General features: G+C 37.2%; 2 protein-coding genes across 3 annotated transcripts in view; both read right to left on the reverse strand.

The window, feature by feature from the left end:
• Nucleotides 1–105: 105 nt before the first annotated feature.
• On the reverse strand, nucleotides 106–21,977 carry LOC119734569. Its single transcript, XM_038208105.1, has 4 exons — nucleotides 21,458–21,977; nucleotides 10,597–10,721; nucleotides 9,816–9,990; nucleotides 106–251 (listed from the first exon to the last, which is right to left on the reverse strand). Exons 1-4 carry the CDS (start codon nucleotides 21,555–21,557, stop codon nucleotides 106–108), a joined length of 546 nt encoding a protein of 181 aa, XP_038064033.1. The 5' UTR covers nucleotides 21,558–21,977.
• A 3,453-nt stretch (nucleotides 21,978–25,430) lies between these two features.
• Nucleotides 25,431–26,500, reverse strand: part of LOC119734293 (epidermal growth factor-like protein 7) — a 51,012-nt gene continuing 49,942 nt past the window's right edge. For both annotated transcript variants that reach the window (XM_038207713.1, XM_038207712.1), the window contains exon 11: nucleotides 25,431–26,050. In XM_038207713.1, coding sequence (XP_038063641.1) covers nucleotides 25,941–26,050 — 110 coding nt within the window. In that variant the 3' untranslated portion in view covers nucleotides 25,431–25,940. The remainder of the gene's footprint in view (nucleotides 26,051–26,500) is intronic.

Consider the following 26,500-nt stretch of genomic DNA (forward strand, 5'->3'; position numbering starts at 1 on the left):
GTCATTTTTTAACTGGAAGAGATAGAAGGGGAACGTACGGATTTATATATAGGCTGCATCTGGAGCTTGAAATTACCTTGCATACTTGAGATTGTTGACGTTTGTTTATGAGGTTAGGAGGAAGAAGAGGAGCTGGGCTGCAGGGGAGGAGGTTGCCACGACGATGGGGATGCTGAGCAATGAGATGCTCTTAGGGAGGTTACTGGACAGTGGAGGGGCAAGGAAATGGAGAGAGAGGGAGAGAGAACTATCTGAGATAAAATGATGCAGCAAGAAGGGAGAGGAACGGATATATAGAGAAGAAATCGGATTCAATTTAGGAGAAAGTATTGTAGATCTATATTTAAAGGTGATATACAACATTTGCAAACATCAAAAACAAAACTAGCAAATTATTTTATGAAATATGAAAAACCTTACTTGACTGTAAGTGAATAATAGTCTCAAGCATACTGTGAAATCATGGCATCTGGTGTGCTGTCATTTTCAGGAAAAGTGAACATTTTGTATCAATTTCCAACGATGGTCAACTGACAATCTTTGGAGAAAAAAAAAACTGACACTGCCCCTATAATTTACCAAATTTAGTTAGTTCATATTTTCTTTGCAATCAGCAAAAACAAATGTTGTATATTACATCAAGAAAACTAGAGCATTTGGTGGTGGGAGGTGGGGTGGGGTTCATGGAGGGGTGGGATTGGTTGGGAAAATAAATAAAAAAAAAAGAAGGAATTTCCGGAATTCTACATTCATTTCTGCAAGTTTGTGAAGTTCTGCAGTACATGTCAAAAACAAGTTTTCTACTTGATTGTGACGTCTATCCTTTATTCAGGACATGCCTGATTTGTAGGAAACAGGGGTCGGGCAAAGCGGAGGGACAAAATGCCCGAGGTGTCAAACCCTCTGGTGACAAGCAGCAATTATTAATTTACAACTTCCTATTCCGCACACCTGGGCTATCTGCCCTCTGGTCCAATCACGATCATTTAAAACGGTCAGAGGAACGTCCCGTGTGTTGGTGGGGCAGGATGAATCACGCGTATACTGTTGGTCAAGCCGTGTCGACCGAAACTAAGGTGAAGGAACTGAGGCCAGGTGAATCGATGATTGAATTCAAAACCACTTCCTGGGAAGAATTTTGTGGAGCGTCTATGAGGACAGAGAAGTTTTGCTTAATGGTAAGAGCTTCTTAGGACAGACAAGGTTTGCTTAATGGCAAGAGCTTCTCAGGACAGACAAGTTTTGCTTAATGGCAAGAGCTTCTAAGGACAGACAAGTTGGGCTTAATGGCAAGAGCTTAAAGGACAGACAAGTTGGGGTAAATGGCAAGAGCTTCTAAGGACAGACAAGGTTTGCTTAATGGCAAGAGCTTCTCAGGACAGACAAGTTTTGCTTAATGGCAAGAGCTTCTAAGGACAGACAAGTTGGGCTTAATGTCAAGAGCTTAAAGGACAGACAAGTTGGGGTAAATGGCAAGAGCTTCTAAGGACAGACAAGTTTTGCTTAATGGCAAGAGCTTCTTAGGACAGAGATGTTTTGGTTTATGGCAAGTGTTTCTAAGGACAAACAAGGTTTGCTTAATGACAAGAGCTTCTAAGGACAGAGATGTTTTGGTTTATGGCAAGTGTTTCTAAGGACAAACAAGGTTTGCTTAATGGCAAGAGCTTCTAAGGACAGAGATGTTTTGGTTTATGGCAAGTGTTTCTAAGGACAAACAAGTTTTGCTTAATGGCAAGAGCTTCTTAGGACAGACATGTTTTGGTTTATGGCAAGTGTTTCTAAGGACAAACAAGGTTTGCTTAATGGCAAGAGCTTCTAAGGACAGAGATGTTTTGCTCAATGGCAAGAGCTTCTCAGGCCAGACAAGTTGTGCTTAATGGCAAGAGCTTCTAAGGACAGACAAGTTGTGCTTAATGGCAAGAGCTTCTAAGGACAGACAAAGGTGAAGGTAAAGGTAAAGGTACCCATAGCCATTATTGGCCGTAGGGGCAGTGGGATGTTAGAGGTCCACTGTGTCTTGGGCGCGGCATATGAGTGGCGGTGCCCAGTCCTCTCCTCTCGCCGTCTTACCTTCCCTGAACGAATCAGGTACCCATTTTACTGCTGGGTCGTCAGAGAGAGTTTTCCAATTGTTGGTCTGAATGGGATTTGAACCGCCAACCTTCCACTCCGTAGCTCCATGCTCTTACCGCTCAGCTACGAGGCCCCTCTAAGGCCAGACAAGTTGTGCTTAATGACAAGAGCTTCTAAGAACAGACAAGGTTTTGCGTAATGGCAAGAGCTTCTTAGGACAGACACGTTGTGCTTAATAGAAAGCGCTTCTAAGGACAGACAAATGTTGCTTAATGTTAGGAGCTTTTAAGGACTGACAAGTTTTGCAAGCTTAGCACAGAAAAGTTTTGTTTACCAGCACAGGAACATTTTCCTGAGTACATACAAAGTTTGCTCAGCAGAGAGAGGTTCTGCTTAATAAGACCATGGAGCTATAAAAAGGACCTGTACTCTGCTGATTGTAGCTTAGCACGAAAACTCAGCGTGCCAACTTTCCTTGCTCTCACTATCAGCTTTGTGAAACTAAACCTTAACGTATGAGATTTCCTTCATTACTTTACTGGATCTTTGTCAAAAGTGAAACGATTACAACACATTAAGTATCGCACAGGTGTGTAGCATGATTGTACTTGTAGAGGTTCAATGCTCCACAGTGTTACAATAGCCCAACAGTTTCTGGATGTGTGGTTTGGACTGTTTCCTGTCTTCATTGCCAAGATCTTTAGTAGGAATCTCAGCGGTTGTGAACTGTGACATTTAAGGAATGGTAGGGACAGGCTACTTTCGCCAGGTACATGTACATGTACTTCATAGTAATTTTGACTTTCAAACATTGAAGTCTTATCAAATTACCCTGTTGCATTTCCCGTGAACTCCCTTCCATTATAATTTCCTATCCATGTAAAAACTCAGTTTTTGAGTAATATGTGATTGTGAAGGGTCCTGGCAAAATGAGACACCTGGGCACGGGCCATAGTGGAGAAAAATGTAAAAAAAACTTAGTAATAAATATAGTAATAAATTTTCATGATTTTCAGATTTATTGATATTTGTAATAAGTTGTACGCCACATATTTTAAAGAAATAGTATAAAATCGTAGAATACATGTGAGGGAGAAACAAATTGGCATCTTCCATTGTCACAACTGCAAAACTCGAACGTCAAAGGCCTTTTTTCTCAGTATTTTACTTTTTTGACAAGTCGATAAATGCAAACTGTTAACAGCTATAACTTGTCAATGGAAAGTCTGATTGAAGTGCAACAAACAGTATTGTAAGGAGAATTTTATTCCCTTTCCTCATTACCACAAACTCTCATTTCAACCTCTGCTCACTTCTGTCTCATATTGCCAGAACGCCTTTTGACAAGACAATTCTCCCTAAAAACCAAATTACTGAAAAAAAAAGTGTCCCACATTCTGATCATAGCACCCCAAAGTTCTTCAGAGGCCTTAAAGGGAAAATACAACATTTGCAAACATCAAAAAATAAAACTACCAAATCATTTTGAAATACCTTGCTGGACTGTTAGTGAATGACAGTGTAAAGCATCCTGTAAAATCATGGCACCTGGTATACTGTCATTTTCAAGAAAAGTGGCATTTTTGTATCAATTTCAAATACTGGCCCCAATTGACCACCACACTTGTTTGCAATCGATTACACACCTATGAACGGGTACAAGCCAGCTAGACTGGTTCCCTGACCTTACAATTCCCCAATGTATGTAAACTGCTCTGTTTCTTCTTCTATGGAGTCAGGGAACCAGACTACAGGAAAATGATTGTTTTTCTTGATTTTTATAGCATTTTCGAACCCAAAACCTCAAAAAAGTCAGTGTAACTATATTTGCTATATATTTCCAACCCCCCAATTCCATCCATTTTTGAAAATTACAGCAAAAGCAAATGATGTATATTCCCTTTAAAATAAAAGCCGTCAATAAAATACATGTATACTTACATACCCCTCAAAAAGTCATCAAACAGAGTTTCCATAAGTCTACATCATAAGTCTACCATTTCCACAGTACAATTGGAGCTAATGAAAGTGGGGGCATTTCTCTATTGAAGCGTAACTTTTAATGACCCCCACGTACTTCTCCCTTTCCTCAAGACCATGCTGCCACCCATTTTAGTAAACCTCGTTTTCCTTTTCACTGGTTTCCAATGGAAACCACGAATTATGTTTCCATGGTGATGGATGTATGTCTTTCATGAGTGTCAAATCCAGGGGGACGAATACTAAATCCTGTAATTAATAAGTTGCAGTTGACTGGGCGACGTTTCAGCGTTCTTTCTTCCCAAGCAGATTGGAGTTGCTGCATAGGTTTGCAAGACAAATTAGGGCCATACATGTAGGTCATCTAACACCATGTTTTTGGCACTCCGGATGGGCTTTGATAAAAAAAAATTGACTAGAATTTTCAAAAATGAAAGGAAAATTCCTACATCTTGGCACTAAATTTAAAAAAAGTTTCACACACTTTAAAATCTTTTTTAGATTCACTAGCTTCTAAAATGTTGCCAAACGTTTTGAACATCCCCTCCCCCACAAAAAGAGGTTCAAAGTTGCCCACAAATTCACTTCTTATTTGTTAATGTCTATTTCAAATTGAATGTTTAGCCAAACCAAAATGGCCTTCACTTGAAAATTCCAGTGAAACATGTTTAAAAATTATAAATAATGAAAACAAATTGACTCACACAGACAAACCTTGAATTACAATTAAATAAAACTGAATCATCGTGACTTTCATAACTTGGCTATGATGAAGTCATCGACTGCATAATCACTCCCCAAAATAGGACACACATTTTGTCAAGAATGAATCAGGGGCATTTTTATGTGGGGGGGGGGGGGGGTTACAAGTTGTAGCTTTTTCCAGATGGCATATGATTTTAAGAAACCTTCTTTTGCAGTGTAAATTTTAAAATATTTGGCAAAAGTTTACTTAAATCTCAGGAAGTTTCACAGGAAGCCCCTTGAATTCTCGATTTGAGCAGACAAAAATAAAATCTCAACAACATTCAAAACTGAAAATGAAAGTCAATCTTGTGAAAGTGAAAACGATCTGCTCACCTATTGTGAAACGTGAATGCATCTCTCTCCTCTCCGAGTGTCCCGGACCGGATCAGGAAAGCATCCAGACATCAATAAGATTCAATATCCTTGAAACAAGATACTCAAGATGCACCATAGGCCTCCCATCCCAAAACACTCCTTGCTTTTGAAGAAAGTTTAAACTCACATCCAAATGCGAGCTCAACTGGACGAATGCATCCTTCCAAAACATCAATAACAAAAATGAAATCTGTGAAAGAGCTCTACTCTACAGGCAAACAAAAAATTGGAGCGGTGTCTCCCTTCAGAAGCTGACTACCGAATGTTCAAGTCCACGATCAGTTTTTTTTTAAAAAGATGATCGTTAAATTCCTAGCGGTTTAGTTGCTTGGGAAGTATGTCCAATGAGCCGGCCAATTTTCCTGGAGCCCCTAAGGGCATGACGTTGGAGGTTTGGATCGTGGATGTATTTTCCGTCTGAGCCCCTCGGGCCCCAAGTTGTCGGTTAACAGTGCTTCTATCAAGGACAGAAATATCTAGGGGCTGGGTTTGATACTTTCTGGACCAGGATGTCTACAAATGTAACTGGGGAATTTTATCGTAGCATGTAAAACAAATTCATTGGTAAATTTGTGATCGAGAGCATGTTTAATGTCTCTTGGGAGAATGAATCAAATCGTGGAAAGGGGTTTTTTTGGGGGAAAAAAGGGACATTAAACTGTAAAAGGGTCTTATCAGTTTCATAAATTACACAAGAAGGCATGAAAATAAAGGGATTGTGAAACATACTTTTCCAAAATCGCTATATATTGTGCGAAAGGCATTCCTGTATAAAATATTGGAATCATACTTTTATTCCAAAGAGTAACATAAAGCTTTTTGTCAAGTTGTCAATAAAAGGAGTCAAAAAAAGTTTAAATTAACACTTTCGCTGACTGCACAAGAAACATTTTGAACTTTTTCAGTGAAAAAAAATCCTGATTAAATGTCCAATATGGAGAGTTTCAATGAGCGCAATTTCCAAAAGAAAATTATGTGAGGTGTTGGGAACATTTTGCAGACATTCACGTCACTGTCGTTATCAAATGCTAATGTCTGTTTTACAATCAAAAAAGAATGTTAAGGAGAGTGATAAAATGCCCCACAACCCAAGGGACCATTAACCAATGAAACGATCCAGGCATTCGGTGGTGACGGATTGAAAGTTCAGGGATCGACACCGAATAAGAAAGTTAGTTTTCAGACTTCTTTCCTCACTAACCTTGACTTTTTTATGACTACTATTTATTTTGAAGTGAACTTGATGAATGCATGTAATCATCGAATTTGGTCTTGACACGCTGTTTTTTTTTTTGCTTTGCAGTACAGTGCCGGAAACTCAGAGTGAAATTTGAGATTTCTTTCAGTATCTGATTTGTGCATGACCAGTAACGAGCGCTATTCGGCCAATGAAGGCTTGGGTGGACATATATCCACATTTATGAGTTCAAGCGTGAAACATTGTTAATCATAGATTGACAAATTTCGCTCGAACGATGGATAGTTGGGCTACTCTAGTCAAGTATTAGGAACCGGACCACAGGGCACGGTTCCATCACTGGTAACCACTAGCCGCGCGCATCATAATGCACAGCAGGGAGCCAGGATCAAGTAGTTTGTGATGACATTTTGATCATCATTTGACTATATAGAGGCGTTCGCATGTTGCTATGAGTGCGCAGGCGTACCTAGCATCACAAATCAACCATTAGTCAACTATAAATGGTCTTCACCCGAATTTGCTCTGATAGAAGGTGACCACAGTACAGTGCACGCAGTATGGAAGAAATGTGCAACCAAAGGGAAGAGTTTTGCTGGACCTGAACATTGGGCCAGCCTACTGTCTCAGTCTGACTGACCAGTGGTGGATCCAGGGGGTGCGGAGGGGGCACCGCGTTCTCAAAGGCGGCAATTTTTCACTTAGTTATAGTCCTCTCCCCCCGGCACAGCCTCAGCCCCCCCCCCCCCATGGCAGTAACCTCTCTAGATCCGCCCTTGCTGACTGACTGACTGACTGAATGACTGAGTCACTGAGTATAAAAAAGTCCTGAAGAACCGAGATTTTTACCGGTAGGTCCAGCTTGAACAGACAATTAAGCCTCGTCTAACTTTATTCAACAGTTTCCTTTTCACTTACAAATGTAGTAGCCAATCAAATGAAACCATCAAGTCTGAACTCAACATTTTCATTTTCTGAATCATAGAGACATTTCAATTTTCAAAAGGGGTAAACTACTACGGTAAAAAGGTACCTTCACTTTTTGAGTTGAAGAATCAAGAATGAAGTTTGAAGAATACTGAAAATAATTAGATGATACATAAAGGTTCCGTCCTTTGGTCCCCATGTATATCCCCAATAATTTACAAATGTCACAATAATCCCAATTGCGACTTTCCACAAACCGCTAAGGACCAAACTATGTGCCGTGCTGCCAAAGACATCATCATTCTTAACTGGTTTATCATCATCAGAGAGCCTTACTCTTGTCAGAGAACTATGATGTTGTAAACATAAATGCTAACACGTCCCTGGACCCTTGCCAAGAAAATGATTCCTTTCTTCAGCTCTGCAGGGAGCAAGTTGTCTCCTGATCGTTAAAGGGATACTCCGATTCACTCTATCCTATCATGAGGTAAATTTTAGCGCAAGCACAATGAGGTCTTGAGATTGTATCATGTGAAAACATTGGGGTCAGACATCCAAAGAGCGATGATTGATGTGGGGAAAGGGAGGGGAAGTGGTGGGGAAGGGGTGGAGTACAATGGCTCAATCAGTTGGATGGGGGAGGAAAAGGGGTAGGGGACAATCATTTGTTGGCGGATGGAACGTGACCCCATTATGCTCCAGTTGGCAAAAATTACATGTGTCTCAACTGTGCATGCTCAACCTACAGCATATAACTGTTGAATCTGTGCTTTACATCCCCCATCAGGCCCATCTATTTTCAATGTTGGACTTTTAGTGACAGCAACCGGTCCAACTCGAAAAGATAGACATTCAGTAGAAAAGATGTCCAACAAAAGGGGGGGGGGATAACAGAAAGAGCTCTTAAGAAAACGTTCACCTTAAAGAAGCAGACATCTTATTAATATGCCAAAAATAACTAAGAAATCCCATGATGGCGCATGGAGGGGGGGGGGGGGGTACCGTAGCCTTGCTGTAAAGGGGATGTACATGTATCAAAGGATGAAACCAAGATGTTGCATTTTACGAAATGAATTGAAGAGACAGGAGGCAGCTAAATATTGAAAGGTTTGCGGAAACACCATGTGCGAATAATTTCGCAACTAAGGAGGCAGCTACTTGGAAGTTGATATCTTTGAAGGTCTTGGCTTAATGCCATACAAAGTCAATAAATTTAGCAACAAATCAACAGCACTGCGATCTCCCCTCCTTAACTCCCTCCCCTCTGCCCCTCATCTCCCCGCCCCCTCCAAGGGGATTTTTATCTTTCCACCAACACTAGAAGCCAGTTCACCGAAACCGAAAGCTTTCAACCCTGACATCTCAATAACCCATCAAAACCACAAATCATATTACTCAAGTCCAGACAACAGTTACATTCGCCCCCATAAGAAACGAAACCAAAAACCGTCAACTTAATTGCCTGAAGAAGTCAAGCAACTTGACGTGAGTGAAGCCTTAATTTGTCAGCATTGGTGATGGCATGTTTATCCAGATGATAATTACTGGATGTCTCAAAGGGTGCCCGGAGCTGTTAGTGAAGGGGTTCTTAGTGAAGGGGTTCGCGGCTTTTAGGATCTTGGGTAACAGCTTTTAGGATCTTGGGTAACAGCGGGCAACCTGCTTGAGACACTTGACAGTGGACGTTTAAGTGTTGACATGCCTCACCAACCATTGTTTACTCACTGTCTGGGTTTTAGAGTTAAGACATTCAGGACCTGCTTGACAGCAGGTGAAATTACGGTCACAAATCGGAAATTATTGGAAAGTTTGTCCTTTGTCCAAGCAAAGATGGACGTGCCCATCAAATTTTCGATTTGTAAATTTGTGTATTGTAAATTTATGTATTGTAAAATGACACTCTAACTCAAAACTCAAAATTGATTGTGTCGTTCTTTATGTCTGATTTATTAGTTTTTGTGTTTAATTATACAGGTTGAGGGAGGAGGGTTAAATATTAACTGGGGGTTTCTCAACTATGCATTGCAAACGTAAGTTAATCTAGTGCAACTGAGAAAAATATAACTGAGAAAAATATCAGCAGAGTCAAAAATAATTGTATTTAATGCATTCATTCATAACTTTTTTCCTACATTTTGTGAGAAAGACTGATAAACGAACACAGATGAGGTTCAATATTACCTCAAACTAAAACACCGTCTACACTAGATTTTCCAACTTGGTAATGAAGTTCCATTTTGGCACGCGGAAAAAAATAATTTGAAATATTCACCTTTTGTCTGAATGGTACGTACGAAACAGCCGGTACGCCCAGCGGGATTAAAGAGCTGGAAATCCCCCCCCCCCAAACCAAACACAAAAAACAACAACAACAACACCAAAACAAAAAATTAACCTTGCAAATAACAAGAGAAAACATGTGGGAGCAATGTACATGTATTGGCTCAAAGCACACCAACTATATTCGTAACCTACAAAAAAATAAATAATTCAAAGTGCGAAACTAAAAACTCACAGATCAATTGGTCACGGTTGGACAGTTTCCTGGGAAGAGTAGAGGACTCCGTCTTGAGAAAGTTAGGGCCCAGGTGGGACATGCTACTGTGGTTCCATCGGCTGTAATATTCCATCCTGGATGGGTTCAACCTGAGCACCACACCGCTGGCATTCTCCTGGACAATCCCGGCGTCCTGCATGGACAAACCAAAGGGAAGTCACTCGGAAGTTATAGGAGTTATTCCGGGCCGGTGGTCCCGGACAATTGGTGTGTGGCCTTGAAATGCTTGTGTTATTGAAGTCACAGACACATTAGGGTCAGCAACAATCCTAAATCTTTCTGGGGTTGGGCTTATTATCACGACTAGTGTCACAAGTATTGGTCTGTATATTTTTGGAGTGAAACTTGTTTTGTTTTTTTCAGTAGAAGGGTACCGAAAGTGACAGTATTGTCAGTGGTGATTCAAGGTGTTTTTGTGAAAGTAACCCCTCAGGGTTTGGAGGTTGTGAATTCCAAAACAGAAAGACGTTGGAATGTGGTTGAGTCTTGAGGGGGACAGTGTTGAGTGGGATCACAACAATTTGTTATTGTGCTGATGATACAAAAATACTCTGCTTAACAAGTAGGTTTAGATTTATGGGGGTGCAAAAATGTACAATTTTCAACTTTAAAGTCAAGCCTCTAAACTTTGATAGAGTACTCACTAAAAAAAAATGGGGGGGGGGGTAGGATTTGGAAGTTGTGGGGTAGGAAGATTAACTGGATAATGTCTTTAATCAATAAGATATTTTTTTCTTACCAGTTCATTGTTGAAATGATGTAATTTACTTGTTTTGTAGTCCAAGACACAGAACTTCAATTGCCATCTTAAAGAGTTCAGGAAGTTGTAGGAACCGCGACGGGAATACTTGATGACTCCCTCCTCTGAGAAACGAAGAGAACATCAAGAATATTAGCCAATTTTCAAAGAGCTGTTAAGTTGCAAGGAGTATCACATGATCTTTTTTCATACTTCCATCTTGCTCCCAACAGACCTTTTTAAAAATTTAAATCCTCATGAATATTCAGTAGCACAGCACAAAGTACACCAGAAACCTAATCCTTTCAAAACGAAAAAAATAAAAAACAAAGTGAAATTCCTTTTTAAACATGTTTTGTAAAAAGGAAAGCATGTTAACAAATGAATAAAACTCAAAACATTCATAGCAAAAAGTTTTCAACTAAACAAAATTGGTCAATAGAGGGCGCTACATTGACTGACAGGGCCATTTCCTTTCATATTATTCTGCGGTGACATAAAACTTTTTTATCACCTATAGAGGGCAGTAAACTCACTGAATGGATCCACTTTAATAAACTGCACAATGTGGTGCTTATTAGTATGTTATACATGTGTAAATTGTAAAACTTGAAGCTGCCAGTGGTGGCCGAGTTGTGGGGGGGGGGGGAGTTGGAATTAAGCAGGTGACTGCATAAAAATCAACATCTCCAACTGTTTTAGCCACATGTAAAATTTACATACCGTAAAGACATGTGTTCTCAACATGTTTTGGACAAAAATTGCAGTTTGATTGCCATGAATAACTGACCTCAGGTTTTGTTAATTTAAGAGTCCGAATCGTTATTTTTTCCCCAAAAATTAAAGAGACGAAGCTGTTTTGTGCATAGCTGGATAGTGGCAAAGGCCAAAACACATATTTTCTGATTTTTTTTCAGGCTGTATTCCACATATTAAGGTGTGTGTGTGTGGGTTTTTTTTACAAAAGCTATCATTTTTTTTGGTCACAAAAAGGACTTTCAGTTTAATAATTATTCCCTCATAAAACTCATTTCTGCAAATGACATTTAATAATAATTACGGTAACAAAGTTACTATTTATGTATCCAACATTTCCATCATGATAACTTCAAAATTCAAATTGTTTCGAAAGAAATAAGTCAAAATGTCAACTACGGTACATAGGCTCATTATTGCTTAGAAGTTGGGGCAGCTCCGTCGTTCGTGACATTTAATAATAGTATTGTAACAAAGCTACTATTTATGTATACTGTAAGTGTAACATATTATCCAACACTCATCACCGTTATTATGGACATTCCAAAATTAAAATTGTTTCAAAAGTAATGTCAACTACATCCGGCTCATTATTGCTTAGGAAATTTGTCACAGTTGACGACGGCAATAACTCGTGATCATTACAAACTTATAAGTAATTGGGGCAGCTCCGTCGTCCGTGACAGAAACTGATCATAAAATAGAGGCTTTTTCATAGTTCATATGCCCTAGATGTCTCTTTGAAGTACTTTCAAAAAGGTGCCTCCCTCAGTCCCTGCATAAAGTGGTTGCACTTTTCTTCGTGCCATATTGAATAAGACAACTTCCCTCACCTACCGGTACTTCAAATTTACCTAAGCAGAAAAAAGTAATGATATGAAACAAGGATGATTAATTTCAAATTGCTAGAACTGCCACTTACCACCCAATACATTTTTTAAATGATAAATAAAATAAACATAAGGAGAACTAAGGGTGATTGTGGTATTTACACAAAACCCGGAAGTTTCGCGACAGAAATGTTGAAGTGGCTACTTCAGCTTAGTTTTGAAAAGACTTGGGACTATTTTTGGGTTTCAGAGAAGTCTGAAACTCAAAATTAAAGTTTCACAAACTTGTGTTAGTAGGCCGAACCCTGGCTGTACAAAACGCACTTTTCAGAAATTTCACCAACTCTATAATAATCTGATAAATAACAAAAGGCCTATTTTAGGGAGGTCAACTTTTTACACACAATGACATTACCAAGAATTAAGAGAATAGGGCCTACATACAGTTTACGTTTTCAGTCTGTCAAAAAATTATACCCAACAAAAGCTATATTTCCACATGTGTCTCTGTTTAAAAAACAGCGGAACCCTAAAGTGGGCCAGGTTTATAAAAGGTTACAGAATGAATGCCACAAAACACAATGCACCTTTTCCTCTCAGAAAGAAGGATAGATGGAATTTTATTTTCAATGTCTCCTTTTGTCCGAAAGCCTAGTATTATTCACAGAATACTGTGAATGGTATGTAAAATTAATCCCCCAAAAGAGCGCAACAAAACCTGTTTCCTCAAGCTACCCGCGGCATCCATCAAGTTATTCAATTTTACACATACATGTTTGTACATCATTCACTGCTCACCTTTCAGTTTTGTGACCTAGGGCTTAGAACCCACCTGCATGAATAATTTCGTTTCAAGTCAAATGGCTGCACAGTTTTTTCCACCCCTTTCCAAAATTGAAACTACTAAATTCAATCCCATTTACTATGATTTACTGTCTCCGGAAAATTTCAGAGAAGAAAATGAACATGTTTATTGTTCATTAAATGTATTTAGATGATAAATTCCATTTTGAAACTAAAATATTGTTTGGTTTCTTCACAGAAGCCCGGATGCCTCAAACATATGTTGCTATAACATCTCTCTAGTAATCAAACAAATACAATATATGCAGCATTAAAACTTTATGGCTGACAATTTATTCACAATAAATTAGGCCAAAAAAAAGAATAGTTCTGCTTCCGGTTACCCGACCGACCCTATTTTTAGGCTGCGACCCTAAAAATGTTATCGGCAATTCCAAAAAAAAAAAAAAAAAATTGAATAAATAAAAATAAAAATTTGTTGTCTTTTCTGTCTTCACAAAATACCTCTCAACAACCCTTTTGCATCAAAAAATGATTGTATTTATTTGTTTTCTTACTTACATTCGTTTTTTTTCAAAAGAAACCTCCGTTATTTTTACAAATTCGCTTCGCGATATAAACGATGTCCGTACGGTGACTATGTCATGTGGCGACGACTGGTTCCCGCCGCTCCACGCAGGGGCCAATTTAGAAGACATGATGAAAATGCGGTAACCAGTCCATAGCTATGCGATCGCGACCGATAGCGCGCTAGCAGTGCAGGCCACTGTCAACTGGTCGGATTCGACATCGTAAAAAATGCCAAGAAAACACCAATGGAGAAAGAACATTTTTGCAAGTTAATTTACAGAATTGATCTAGCTTGTCTGTGTATGTATTTTCTGTGTTCAAGAGTTCATTTTGAGATCGCACTACTCGTATTTGGAGTGATACATGCCGCGTGTTTCCCGAAATTTTTGACCGTGAAAACAGGTCTGTCGGCCCATGGCGGGCCGCTCGCCATACATGCTCGCATCACACACCTCGGAGTTTTGGCCAGCTCCCCGCGTCTTGACTAGCGTTGTGCATATGGTGCGAACGACCTGAATTTTCCATTATTTTTTGAAATTATCGAACGTAAATATATTGACAATAATTAAAGGTAGGTTTTATTCACTTTTTGTTGCCATTTCGTGTATAGCTTTCGTAGTGCAATGGAAATAGTTCAGGCTAAAACTTCGCATATAATTGAATACCCCATTCAATCTGCATAAAAAAAATTGGCCAAAAAAAAAAATTTCCGACCGACCGACCCTATTTTTGAAGGCATGTAATCGGAAGCAGAACTATTTTTTTTTTGGGCCTTAGCATAATTTGCAATTACATGTATGGTTGGTTGGCCCTGGCATGATAAACTCACAGATGGTATGCCCCCGCACGATTTTTGTTCTGTCAGGTGACAATTCGCATGGAAAATAAAAAAGTTATAAAAGTAACAATTCCTACCGGCATTAGTTGAGCTTTTCAAAGGTGTTTTGTGGTCTGGAATTGCTATTTATCCAATTATGTTTGAAGTACTTATTTGAAAAAAAAAAAGACTTCAAATGATTAAAACTTCATGCTTGTAACACAAATAATGTCGCAACAGTCAGATGACATCAAATAAAATGCTCAACCTTTAATAGAACAAGGAATTTGTCCCCCAAAATGTTAAATACAGGGCGAGTTAAAAAAAAAATGAAACCCAAATGTCGGCATTATTGTTTTAGTGAAGTTCTGCATGTAGCACTTTCAAAATCTAGGATATGAAAGCCCAATACCTAAGCTTTCTTTTAGTACAAGAATCATTGAAATCACTTGTGTACTTTTCAAGTTACGGAATTTTAAACACAACCACCGTTTTTAAAGTCCTGTCCACGGATCACAAAAAAGGTGCAGCAAAACAAAAACTAATCATAGGCGTGTGAATTGTTTTTGTTTTGCTGAAAGAACGCACACCTTTTTTGTGATCCGTGGACAGAACTTTAAAATAGTGGTTGTGTTTAAAATAATTCCCTAACTTAAAAATTACATAAGTGATTTGAATGATTCTTGTACTAGAAGAAAGCTTGTGAATTGGGCTTTCATATCCTACATTTTGAAAGTGCTACATGCAGAACTTCACTAAAACAATAGTCCCGACATTTGGGTTTCATTTTTTTTTACTCACCCTGTACACTTGAAAACATAATTTTTGCCTGTAACATTGCACGTATAGCAAGTTCAAAAATTGTGGAAAAGAAATGAACATTTTAGGTTTGAACTTTGAAGTCATAAAGTGATGTTCATATGACCAGATACAGTTCATTTTACATCTCAGTATCCATAGGCAAATAGTTTCCCAGGAAAATGTCCTTTTATACCAGTAGCTTGCAAATTTCCAAAGAAATCCTATAGGCTTTTGATTTCATTCACTAAATTGGCATTTTCAATTTAACAACAGTGAGTGTCAAATACTATTCAATCCTGTTCATCAGTCCTTGGACTTATACTGTACTGAAAGAAACAATAATAATAAAAAAAAATGTGCTGAATGCACGTTCACGTTCACGTAAAAATGCAGGCTAGGTTTTGATGGCCAGGCTTTGTGGATATTCTGAATATTTTTCACTCATGATTAGCAATGCATTTAGTTTGGTTTTCATTGTTGGGGCACGGCAGACACCATTGACAAATATCAAATATATTCACTCAGACTCACACATGGCATTATTGAATCGTTTGTTGACTACGTACATGTACATGTCCTTGAAAATGACAAATTCAGTAAACGAGGCAAACCAATGATCCTGTTTTGTGTGTAATAGTTCAATTTCTGTTTTTAAGTTCAAAGGAAAGAACGATCAAGAAATAGTGTCACATTTAAAATTGTAATAAATGGGTCATTCCATGAAGTTGGAATGAAGTTCATGTACATGTCCCTGAAAATTACCAATTCAGTAAACAAGGCAAACCAATGATCCTGTTTTGTGTGTAATAGTTCAATTTCTGTCTTAATTTCAAAGGAAAGAATGATCAAGAAACAGTGTCACATCTAAAATTGTAATAAATGGGTCATTCCATGAAGTTGGAATGAAGTTCATGTAGGCCTACATGTCCCTGAAAATTACCAATTCAGTAAACGAGGCAAACCAATGATTCTGTTTTGTGTGTAATAGTTCAATTTCTGTCTTAATTTCAAAGGAAAGAATGATCAAGAAACAGTGTCACATCTAAAATTGTAATAAATGGGTCATTCCATGAAGTTGGGACACACTTCATAATTGGCTGTTGTTGATTATAAGCTTTCTCTGTCAAGTTTTTCAATATTCAGTGATAATTGTAAAATTGCAAGTTATAGCTTACATACACATTCTAGGCTTTGATTCAATACCAGATGTGTTGAATTGCAACAAATACTTTCATATAAATTTTGTAAAATTATGTAATCTTGCACCGCCCTAACATATGGGGCAAAAGTGTGACAATCAAAAAAAGTACAATTATATTTTAAATAATAAACAGAAAAAAATGTTGCATATGAAATTAGTTTTTTCCACATAATAATTGTTATGAGATTTACAAATTTTACTTTAAAAGCAACACATTTCTAATTTAGGATATGTGTCACATTAACATACATTTGTAAAATTGTATTGTTTGAAAAGAATAAAATATTGAATGTATGTAATACACAGACTAAAGACTTTCAATGTTTAATTTAACTGTATACTGAAATTATTTCTTATTTTTTTTCATTTTGTGAAAGGAAAAAAACCAAAATTTTGAGAAAAAATACAAAGGCTAAAATATTGAAATTTTTGGAAAATACAATGCTCACGGCAGCAAGATTCTGCATTGAATTCAGATGAACTTTTAGTTAAGGGTTAGGGTTTATACTACCCATAAAACAGCTTAATGTACTAGTCATGAATTTGCTTAGTTGACTGAACTTAAAATTCATCAATTTTAATTGGAAAGCTGGAAAACAAATCAAACATGGAAATTAAAGCCAATCATTTATTACTACGGTACCCTTGCAGGAAGGATACAAATTATGTCAAGTGTATTAAAATGTTTAATCTCTTTAATCCTTTCCTGGAGTATCCAATTTCCATGTAGTTTATGTTTTGCTGTACACATGGAACCAATTTAAGTGTCTATGTTTAGATTGGTTGTCAAGGCCACATGAAATGTTATCCTACATTCATGTATGTCAACTTGTGTGAACCTTAAATAAAACTGACAAGTACATGAATTTCTATATATTGAGATTAATTTGAAGTACATGTAAGCTGAGGAACAGTTATTTTATGATCGTCCTGGTACACAGGGTGAGTAAAAAAAAACGGAAACCCAAATTGCAGCCCCTACTTTTTAAAGAAGTTCTGCGTGTAGCGCGTTCAAGATCTAAATAAAAAATTCCATAACCGGAAAAGTACATGAGCGATTTGAATGATTCTTTCACTAATCTTTCACTAAATCTTATTGATTTGGCTTTCATATTCTAGATCTGGAAAGTGCTACATGCAGAACTTTTTTTTTAAACTGGGGGCACCATTTGGTGGGTTTTTTTGGTACTCACCCATGTAGTTGAAACTAAGTGAATTTCAAATGATTCATCAACATTCATGCGTCAATTACAACATGAATTGTGTCTGTATTGTCATGCTGTTAAAATGACCCTTTAACAGACTCATTTCGTTTACCTCATTTTTTGAAGCAACCGCAATATGCTGAAGATATGACGGTTGTAACAAGTCGATTGAGCAAATATTAAATCAAAACGATGAATTTTAATTACTTCAATTTTTTTATGAAACGAAGGCCTGTTGTAGAATTAACTACAAATGCAGTTAACATAAATTTTGTATAAATTTCAAATTTAAACGGAGCCCATGATTTTATTATAATTTTGCTCGAGTGCACTGTGTTTATAAGATGCATAATTTAAATCAAACAAAACAAAATACCATTTGATGCAAATTTTCCTTTAATTGCGATTCCCATGAAACTGACCGTAAAAATCCAAGGCTGCATTGCATTGCAAACTAACAGTATGCTCTACATTTATATCGGAGAAGTCCTACAAACCGCTCATTCAATATAAAAATAATCCCCATATAATTAGATTTGCTCTCATCCCTTTGGGTATTCACAGAGTAATTTAACTGTAGTTCAATAAGAAGTGAACTGGCCTAAATGCTTCGAGCTGACTACACAGTTAAACAAAATTGGCACTTGAAATTTCAGAACCAAATATTTATACTCCCACGGAAATGTTTTACCCCTTTATTGAAATAATACAGGGCAAGTAAAAAACAAAACGAAACCCAAATGGCAGGACCATTTTCTTAATAAAGTTCTGCATGTAGCGCTTTCAAACTCTTTGACATGAAAGCCCAATACCTAAGCTTTCTTTTAGTACAAGAATCATTGAAATCACTTGTGTACTTTTCAAGTTACGGAATTTTAAACACAACCACCGTTTTAAAATTCTGTCCAAGGATCACAAAAAAGGTGTGTGTTCTGTTTAGCAAAACGAAAACAATTCACACACATTCCTATGTGAATTGTTTAAGTTTTGCTGAAAGAACACTTAGGGCCTACTCTAAAGGGAACAACATTTGCAAACATCGAAAAATAAAACTACCAAGTTTTTACGAAATACCTTACTAGGATGTTGGTAAATGACAGTCTAAAGCATCCTGTAAAATTACGGCACCTGGTGTGAAGTCATTTTCAAGAAAATGGTATTTTTTGTATACATTTCCAATGGTGGTCGGCCGACCACCGTTGGAAAAACCTAACTATTTTTCAACTACTGCTCAACCAGAGTACTTGAACATTTTTGTTTTTCTTGGTTTTTCCAGCATTTTCGAACACAAAACTTCCAACATGTCAGTGTAACAATAGGCCTATTTGATCTACATGTATTATACTAACCCCTCAAATACATGTAGTTCTTTTCTGAAAATTACAGCAAAAGCCAATGATGTCCATTCCCTTAAATTTAATCAGCCTTTTACATCCTACATTTTGATAGTGCTACATGCAGAACTTCATTTAAAAAAAATTGCTTCTGCCATTTGGGTTTCTTTTGTTGTTTTTTACTCACCCTGTATTAATTTTGTACTGGAGCTCAAGCCTACTGCACATTGGAACTACCTACCTGAGTTCATAAATTGAAAATGTTCAGAGTGCAAAGCTTTCAATTTAATCAAAATTCCACATCTGCTGGGAGCTCTGGATCTGATTATGAATACAAAGTATGAGGCCTAATTCATCTCCTAAGTACTTGTACTCGTATTAATAAAACAAAGTCATAGTATGCCTGGCATAAATTTGTAATAAAAATTCATCTTGGGACACTGTGTATAAATTTGTGTACAGTATTGTACGCCTATGTACCGTAGTATGTATACTGCAGACTTATATTATAAACTAATTCATTGAAAGAACTACTACAGACCTAAATAATTATAATCCATTGAACTGGTCTTCATTAATTGTTATTGTACCATTTTTAACAGTGACTGTTTTTTTAACAGTAAATTTAAATATTTAATTTTTAAAGGTTATTAATTTTCAACTAGACTCATTTTGAATCTTAAAGATACACTGAATACACTGTACAGTTCAACAAAATAAAAATATTCTACTGTGTGTAGGGCTATTCTTAAAAAAAACAACCTATTTTCCCACAGATCAAAATTATAAAAAATATAAAAAAATTTAAACAAATCTATAGACATATGTACATTGACTGTACATTAAACAACAAAGAAGGAATAAGTTTCAAATGAAAATCTGGAAGCCGTTAGCCCACAAATGTGTGTCAAATGTCTTAATTTCATGTGAACATGTATGCCTTTACGTACTTTTCCTGACAACACTTGAACACATTCACTTCCCTGCACACAACCACACAACCAACAGCCAAACATTCCACCTAATCATGAAGTCAAAAAAAAGTCAAGCCCATTTACAGTTTCTGGAATTCCATCCACGGTGAAGTTCTTTTCCAGAAGCAGTTCAAGAAAGTTCAATGTGCCATTGTGGGTGGCTGCAAATCCTTTCTGTCGTTACAAGCTCACCTGTAAAGAATCCTAGATCGCACCCTAAAGCCTTCCATTCCCAACTCTCAATACACACAAGCAGATTACGGAAAACAGCTCCCAAAATACCGCCTTTTGAAAAGTACAGACACTTATAAATCCCCTTTAGCTCAAGAAAGAAGGTGTTTGGTGGGAAGATTTTTTTGCTGGCAAGTATTTGAACTTGGGAATGGATGAATGGCTGAGAATTTCACTAAGGTGTTTGGGGTTTGGATTGGAGGGAAAAAAGCCAAGATTATAGGTTTACAGCTTCGGGGTTACTTTCCCAGGAACCTATCATTCTGAAAAGTTGACCCAATTATGAAGTACAAAGCTTTCAAAGAAAAAAAAATTATATTCCAATGTTGGACTTAGAATGGCATCAACATATATACAAATAATATATATACAAATATACAAATTATTTGTATGTATACATACAAATAATTTGTTTAAATTATGTATTATGCAAATTATTTTATTTGTTTGAAGAATTTTCCTTACAGTCCAATTTCTTAGAAACAAATTATATTCCAATGTTGGACTCAGAATGGCATCACCATACAAATAATTTATTTTAATTATTACGCAAATTATTTTATTTGTTTGAAGAACTTTCGTAAAACAGTCCAATTTGAAAATTAAAGGAAATCAAGGAATCAAAAAAATTACATTAAAAGAAAGTGCTAAATTCATCAAATTCACAAGGGAAAGAATGTTGCAATTTGACGCCACTTTTTTCTTCATATATCATCTGAATGAAGGTCATTCATTGCAAAAATGATGATAAGACATGAATCTGGGACAGAGAAACATTTCCAATTTTGTTAGGAAGTTATACTTAAAAATTTTCATGACTCTCCATAGACCTTGTACTTTGTAGTTGTACACAACCGCTAAAGTAGCGTCAGTGTGCAACATTCTTTTCTCACAAGTTCAATTAGGCCTACAATTCTTTTTTTTTAATAAAGAAAATAAGCTTTATAATTGAACTCTAAACTTTTGTCAACAACTTAATGTGTCAGCTTTTTAACTAACTCACTGTTAGTACATGCACTTTAGAGACTAAACATGAATTTCCAAAAATTGGGGGGAAAATAGCTGTGAGCAAGCAAATAAAAAAACTTTGGTTTGAGCACAATAGTTTTCTTTCATCCTTAAATTGCGGGGGAAACTGTACAAATTGAGTAGTAGGCTAAAACTAAAATCAAAAACATTCGAAAGTTGACAAGGTAAGACAGGCTTAATTTTTTACTACGACAACAGCACATAATGCAAATAATTTTCAGAGCCATAATTATTATTTCTAGAATTAAAACACAGTATTCACTGGTCAAATTTTCACGCACTTGAGTAGAAATGAATTTGTTTACTCACCAAAAACTTTAATCCAACCTTCGGCCCTCGCCGGTTCATCATTTTCATCACCCAATTCCTCAACAAAAATGCTTTCACTCGACTCGTTCAGGCTGCTCATTTTGTCAAAATTCCTGCCCCAAACAACAGACCGAACTTGACTGAGTGCACACCGCGCGAAGTCGAAATGACAATGTCAGTATTTTTCCAGTTGAGGAAGTCAAAACTCCACAACCGTCGAGAGGGTTGTGTTTCCAACATCGATGGCCAAGCAACACGATCCAGGGCTCAAATTCCACATCATATTTCCCCCGCGTGAAACAACAAGGCTGACAATCTTCAGGCACTGTAATCCGGAACTGATACTTTGCTGTTGTAACTAAAATGATATAATATTTTTGTGGTTAACCACAAATTGACATAATGCATTGACGAACTTGCTGCAGTTGCTAAACACATCGAAACCAATCGAAACCACAATCATAACAATCGAAATCAACGTCAACGTATTGAACATGTAGGCCTACTCATACACAACTCGTACTCGGGCTTGTATGTGTGGGTACGGGTACGGTGTACACATGTACTGTGCTGCCGCATATGTGCACAAGTTGCATGCATTTGAAAAGTGGGGGCGCTATATAAGATACACGGTGCCAAATTTCGGCCCCCAAAAAGTTGGACGGCAGAAAAATGTATAGCTCAGAACAGATTAGAAGCCAACAACGTGTGAAAAGCAAACAAAAAACAACCCACATAAATATGCACACAACACATGCAGTTTTGCATAGTTGCAGTATATCTCTCTTCTGTATATCAATAAGATTAATAGTTAGACCAAAAATATCATGAATCTTTGGGGGGAAGTTTAGCATGAAAATACAAAATTTTGACCAGAAACTCGGTTAGACCGACACATGAAAAACTGTCAAAGTATTGTCTATTCATAAATTTATATAGAGCACTTACTTCTCTTGACCACATTGCGTGACAGGCCATTCTAAAGAAAACACACTTTAACAACATATTCCTTACACAGCATGTGCAAATTTAATTTGCAAATTACAATTTTCACAGCCTTCTTTTTACAGTTTATGTACACAGAAGAAAAAAGTTCAGTCTGGCTGGGCGAAATACCCAGCGGCGTAAGAGAAACGAGAGAGAGAAGGGGGGGGGGGGGGGGGGGGGGGGGAGTGGGGGGCCTCGTACCTAGATAGTTTTAAAGAGCTTGGCTTTCTTATTTCTTTAAAAGTGGTAAACACAACAGGGCCAGCATGTGCGATTTCTGCTGCATGCAGAAATATCAATATCAGGCTGCTGTGATTAATTCTTGTGCAGAATGTTCTTGACAATTCCGATTACTAAAGCCCGAGTCCATCATTTGCAGCTATCCACAGAAGTAACTGGCGTAATTATTGTTGAAAAACATACTGGTTGAAAGATAGTAAGGGTACTAAACTCCCTGTGAAATTATCCTTTCTGGCAAGCTCTCATTTTGAAGAAATCAACGAAAGAAGGCATTTAAATTTAAATTAGTTGTTCGTTTTGTTATTCGGCGCAGCGCGCACAAGCATTGGAACGACGCACATGCGCGCACGGTTGCTATAATTCGTCGGATCAGTGCGCGACATCGCGTAAAGCTGCAATTCAAAACAATTCGAAACATGATTTAGCAACTTTTGATTTGAAATTGAGATCCTAGAATGCTGTTTTTCTCGGAATATGAAGCTGAACTGAAACTTCATCAAGTAGGTTGTTCAGTATCCTTCATTAGATTTTGAACACTTTTGTTGCTTCAAACGAACAAAATGCACTAATTACAAATGATGGACTATAGCTTTAAACTTCATACCAAATGAAACCATTTCGGGGTTTGATGACCAAAACAAATTGGCACACATTTGAAATAACAATTTGAAGACATCGAAATTAAAACATCAACTACTCGTTCGCAATAAAAACATCAACTACACGTTCGAAATAAATAGCACCAACTACACGTTCGAAATAAATAGCACCAACTACACGTTCGAAATTAGAAACATCAACTACACGGCCGAAATAAACAACACCAACTACACGTTCGATATTAATTTTATGTTTCATTTCGAACGTGTGGTTGATGTTTTTCTTAATAACGAGTAGTTGATGTTTTTATTAATAACGTGTAGTTGATGTTTTTTATTAATAACGTGTAGTTGATGTTATTCCTAATAACGAGTAGTTGATGTTTTTCTTAATAACGAGTAGTTGATGTTTTTTATTTCGAACGTGTAGTTGCATTTTTTTCCGAATGTGCAGGTATTTTAACATGCGTCACTGCCTTATATCAGAAGTCTAACTTGTGATACCAAGTTGCTTTTTTGCAGACAGTTTTGTAGTTTGGTTAAATCTTCTCTGCCACCCAACCTCATAGCCCAGCTGAGACATATTTCTTAATGATAGGCCTACGTACCACACATCGCTGTTATACATCTATAGAGAATTACGTGGAGGGCACTATACATGCAATAATAATGTTCAAAACAACTCAGTATAATATTGAGTGAGCCTCAGCTGTATTACACTGTCTTAGCATGCTTTCAATGGGGGCGCTGTTCAAATCTGAGTTATACATATACATGTATTAACACTAGGTCACAGAATAATGTACATATACCCCCAACAGAGCTGGCTCTGTACGTATTTTGTGCAAAGGCGGGTATTATTACTAGCAAAAAACAATTTTGGGTGTCGGAGCAGGGGGAAGGGGGTGTTTGCATTTTTTCATGAATTTCTATGGATTTTTTTTGGGACAGAGCTGGGGGGTGTTATAGGAAGTGTGCTGCCCAATTGTTAAACCAGTTAACCATGTTCATTCATAGGACGAGCACAGTTCCAGTTGGGGGGGGGGGGCAATTAGTGTTACGGGGCGTGTTCCCTGGGGGGATTATTGTTGGGGGCATGTTCCCCCACGTCCCCCTTGCTACGCCGCTGGAAATACCACACCAAAGCCTTGAACAAAATACCTTTTTAAAAAGTTAATTTAAACAAGCTAGAATTCCAGCACTGATCCTCAATGGTTTTTTTTCAAAATGTTTCTTTTAAAATGTTGTTTTCATTTTAATATGATTCAGATAAATACAACCTAGCGCACAGCCTTTATTTTTATTTTCTTCCGACTGAAAATCATCCATGAAAAAGACAGCAATAAAACAAGTCCTTTTTTTTAGAAGACCCAACTACCACTTGGGCAAAACTTGGGCTAGATAGTGAAAATATTCTGAGAAAAATCTTGAGAGGAAGCCCACTTTAAACAATTCTTTCAGCCCATTCTGCTATGTAAAAGTAAAATACCCTAAACACATATTAGACATACATAAAAACAAACACCTCTCATACTTTTTACAAAATTAAAAAATTAAAAATTGGTTGATTATCTAGCAAAAAATACATGACCTGGTTTCAGTTCATTTTTTGGTGGACCTTGTTAACATCTTTCAGGAACTTAGAAATGAAAATTTTCTTCATATTTTTCTGTTAACCCTTGCTCTCTTACAGGCAATTTTTTTTAAGCAAAATTTGCAAATATGAAGTGTTTTGGAGAGTATAGCAAAGGGTTACAAAAACATTTATTTACATTTTTATTGTTTTAAAAGATAATAATAATTGAGAAAAAAAAATGAAACAAAATTTTTTTTAGTCACCAAGAACTAGGCCAAAAATTCTAAATATGAAAAAATAGACTTCAAAAATATATGACAGTTGTTAGTTCTGCATTAGTGACGAAAGATTGGGGAGGGAGTATTGTATTCATAGAATACAGGATCAATCGTTAATCAGTTTACGTCGGATGACGTGTATACACGCCAAGGTTTTGCGGTATTCAGAACGAATGACAGATAAACACGCAACGAGCGAGGCAGGAAATATCTGTCTGCAACCTGCTCGCAGTGAGTGAAGCTGGAAATATCAGGGTGTGCTACCCGCAGATGATGGTCTGAACCCGTCTGGCTTTGAGGTTCGTGAAAACAATCCCGCGCCTAGGTCCGGTCAATGTCAAAATAATCCCGGCGCAAACTGGTTAAGAACTAGCAACCTGGTTTAAACAATGCCTTGGTTAGTTTTTTTTTATTTTACTGAAGTTAATATATCATTACAACCCAAAATATTTTAAGAAATGGTATTTCGAAATGAAATCAAACCGCATTAAAAAAAATTTAATTGGAAAAAAAACATGACTGATTTTATTTTAAGAAACATAAGTTAAACTTCAAACTCAAACCGAACCTCAGGGATCAGTGAAAGCGAGGGTAAAATCCTCTTTTTACACAAATATTCACATTTTAGAGCAACTGTCCAAATTTTACACTTAGATGTTGGCATCCTAGCTTTGCAATTTTGAAAGAAAATGCAACTTGAAAGTTAAGCTTTTAGACCCTGTATGCTTGAAATGAGAAAAAAAATCAAGTCAGCCCAAGAACCATATGACTAATGAACGCCGGCAATAAAAACAATTATCTGGCTAAAGATTTGAAGTCACTGAATGTTTTTTCCTCTTCTCTTCCGATCGTTTTTCTCTGTTTGGCCTCCGCCTCGGGTACTGTCTACTGTTTTGGTAATCCTTACAAGTACCTGAAAAGAAAACAAGAACAAATTTTAATATTCAATGTTAAAATTAAACAAGGTTGACCTATGGCTAGGTTGGTTTGTAGAGAGTGAAGTATCCAAAAAGCCAGACGCAATTCCGCGGTCGTGTCTTCAAATTTGGAGGGTTGAAATCTTGGCCCGATCTTTAGCTTCAGCCTAAGAATCATTTAAATGCAAACCAGACACAAATAGTCTTAACCTTGGCCTCACATTTATGGGATTTCATATTTGTGGCACAGAATGAAGCATGAACTTCACTTGACCAGGCTTCCGAAAATCAGAGGTAAACAATCTGGAGATAAATACACAGATACACAGTTTCGAAAACCCGCTTGGGGTCTATGAGAACTTTTTAAACTCGATCGTTCTAATAGTGCACTCCTAACCATCCAGTACATTGCACAGTTCACGCATGCAACTGTAAAGCCACACACA

The sequence above is a fragment of the Patiria miniata genome, unplaced genomic scaffold, assembly GCF_015706575.1.
Source record: "Patiria miniata isolate m_02_andy unplaced genomic scaffold, ASM1570657v1 HiC_scaffold_27, whole genome shotgun sequence".
NCBI lineage: Eukaryota > Metazoa > Echinodermata > Asteroidea > Valvatida > Asterinidae > Patiria > Patiria miniata.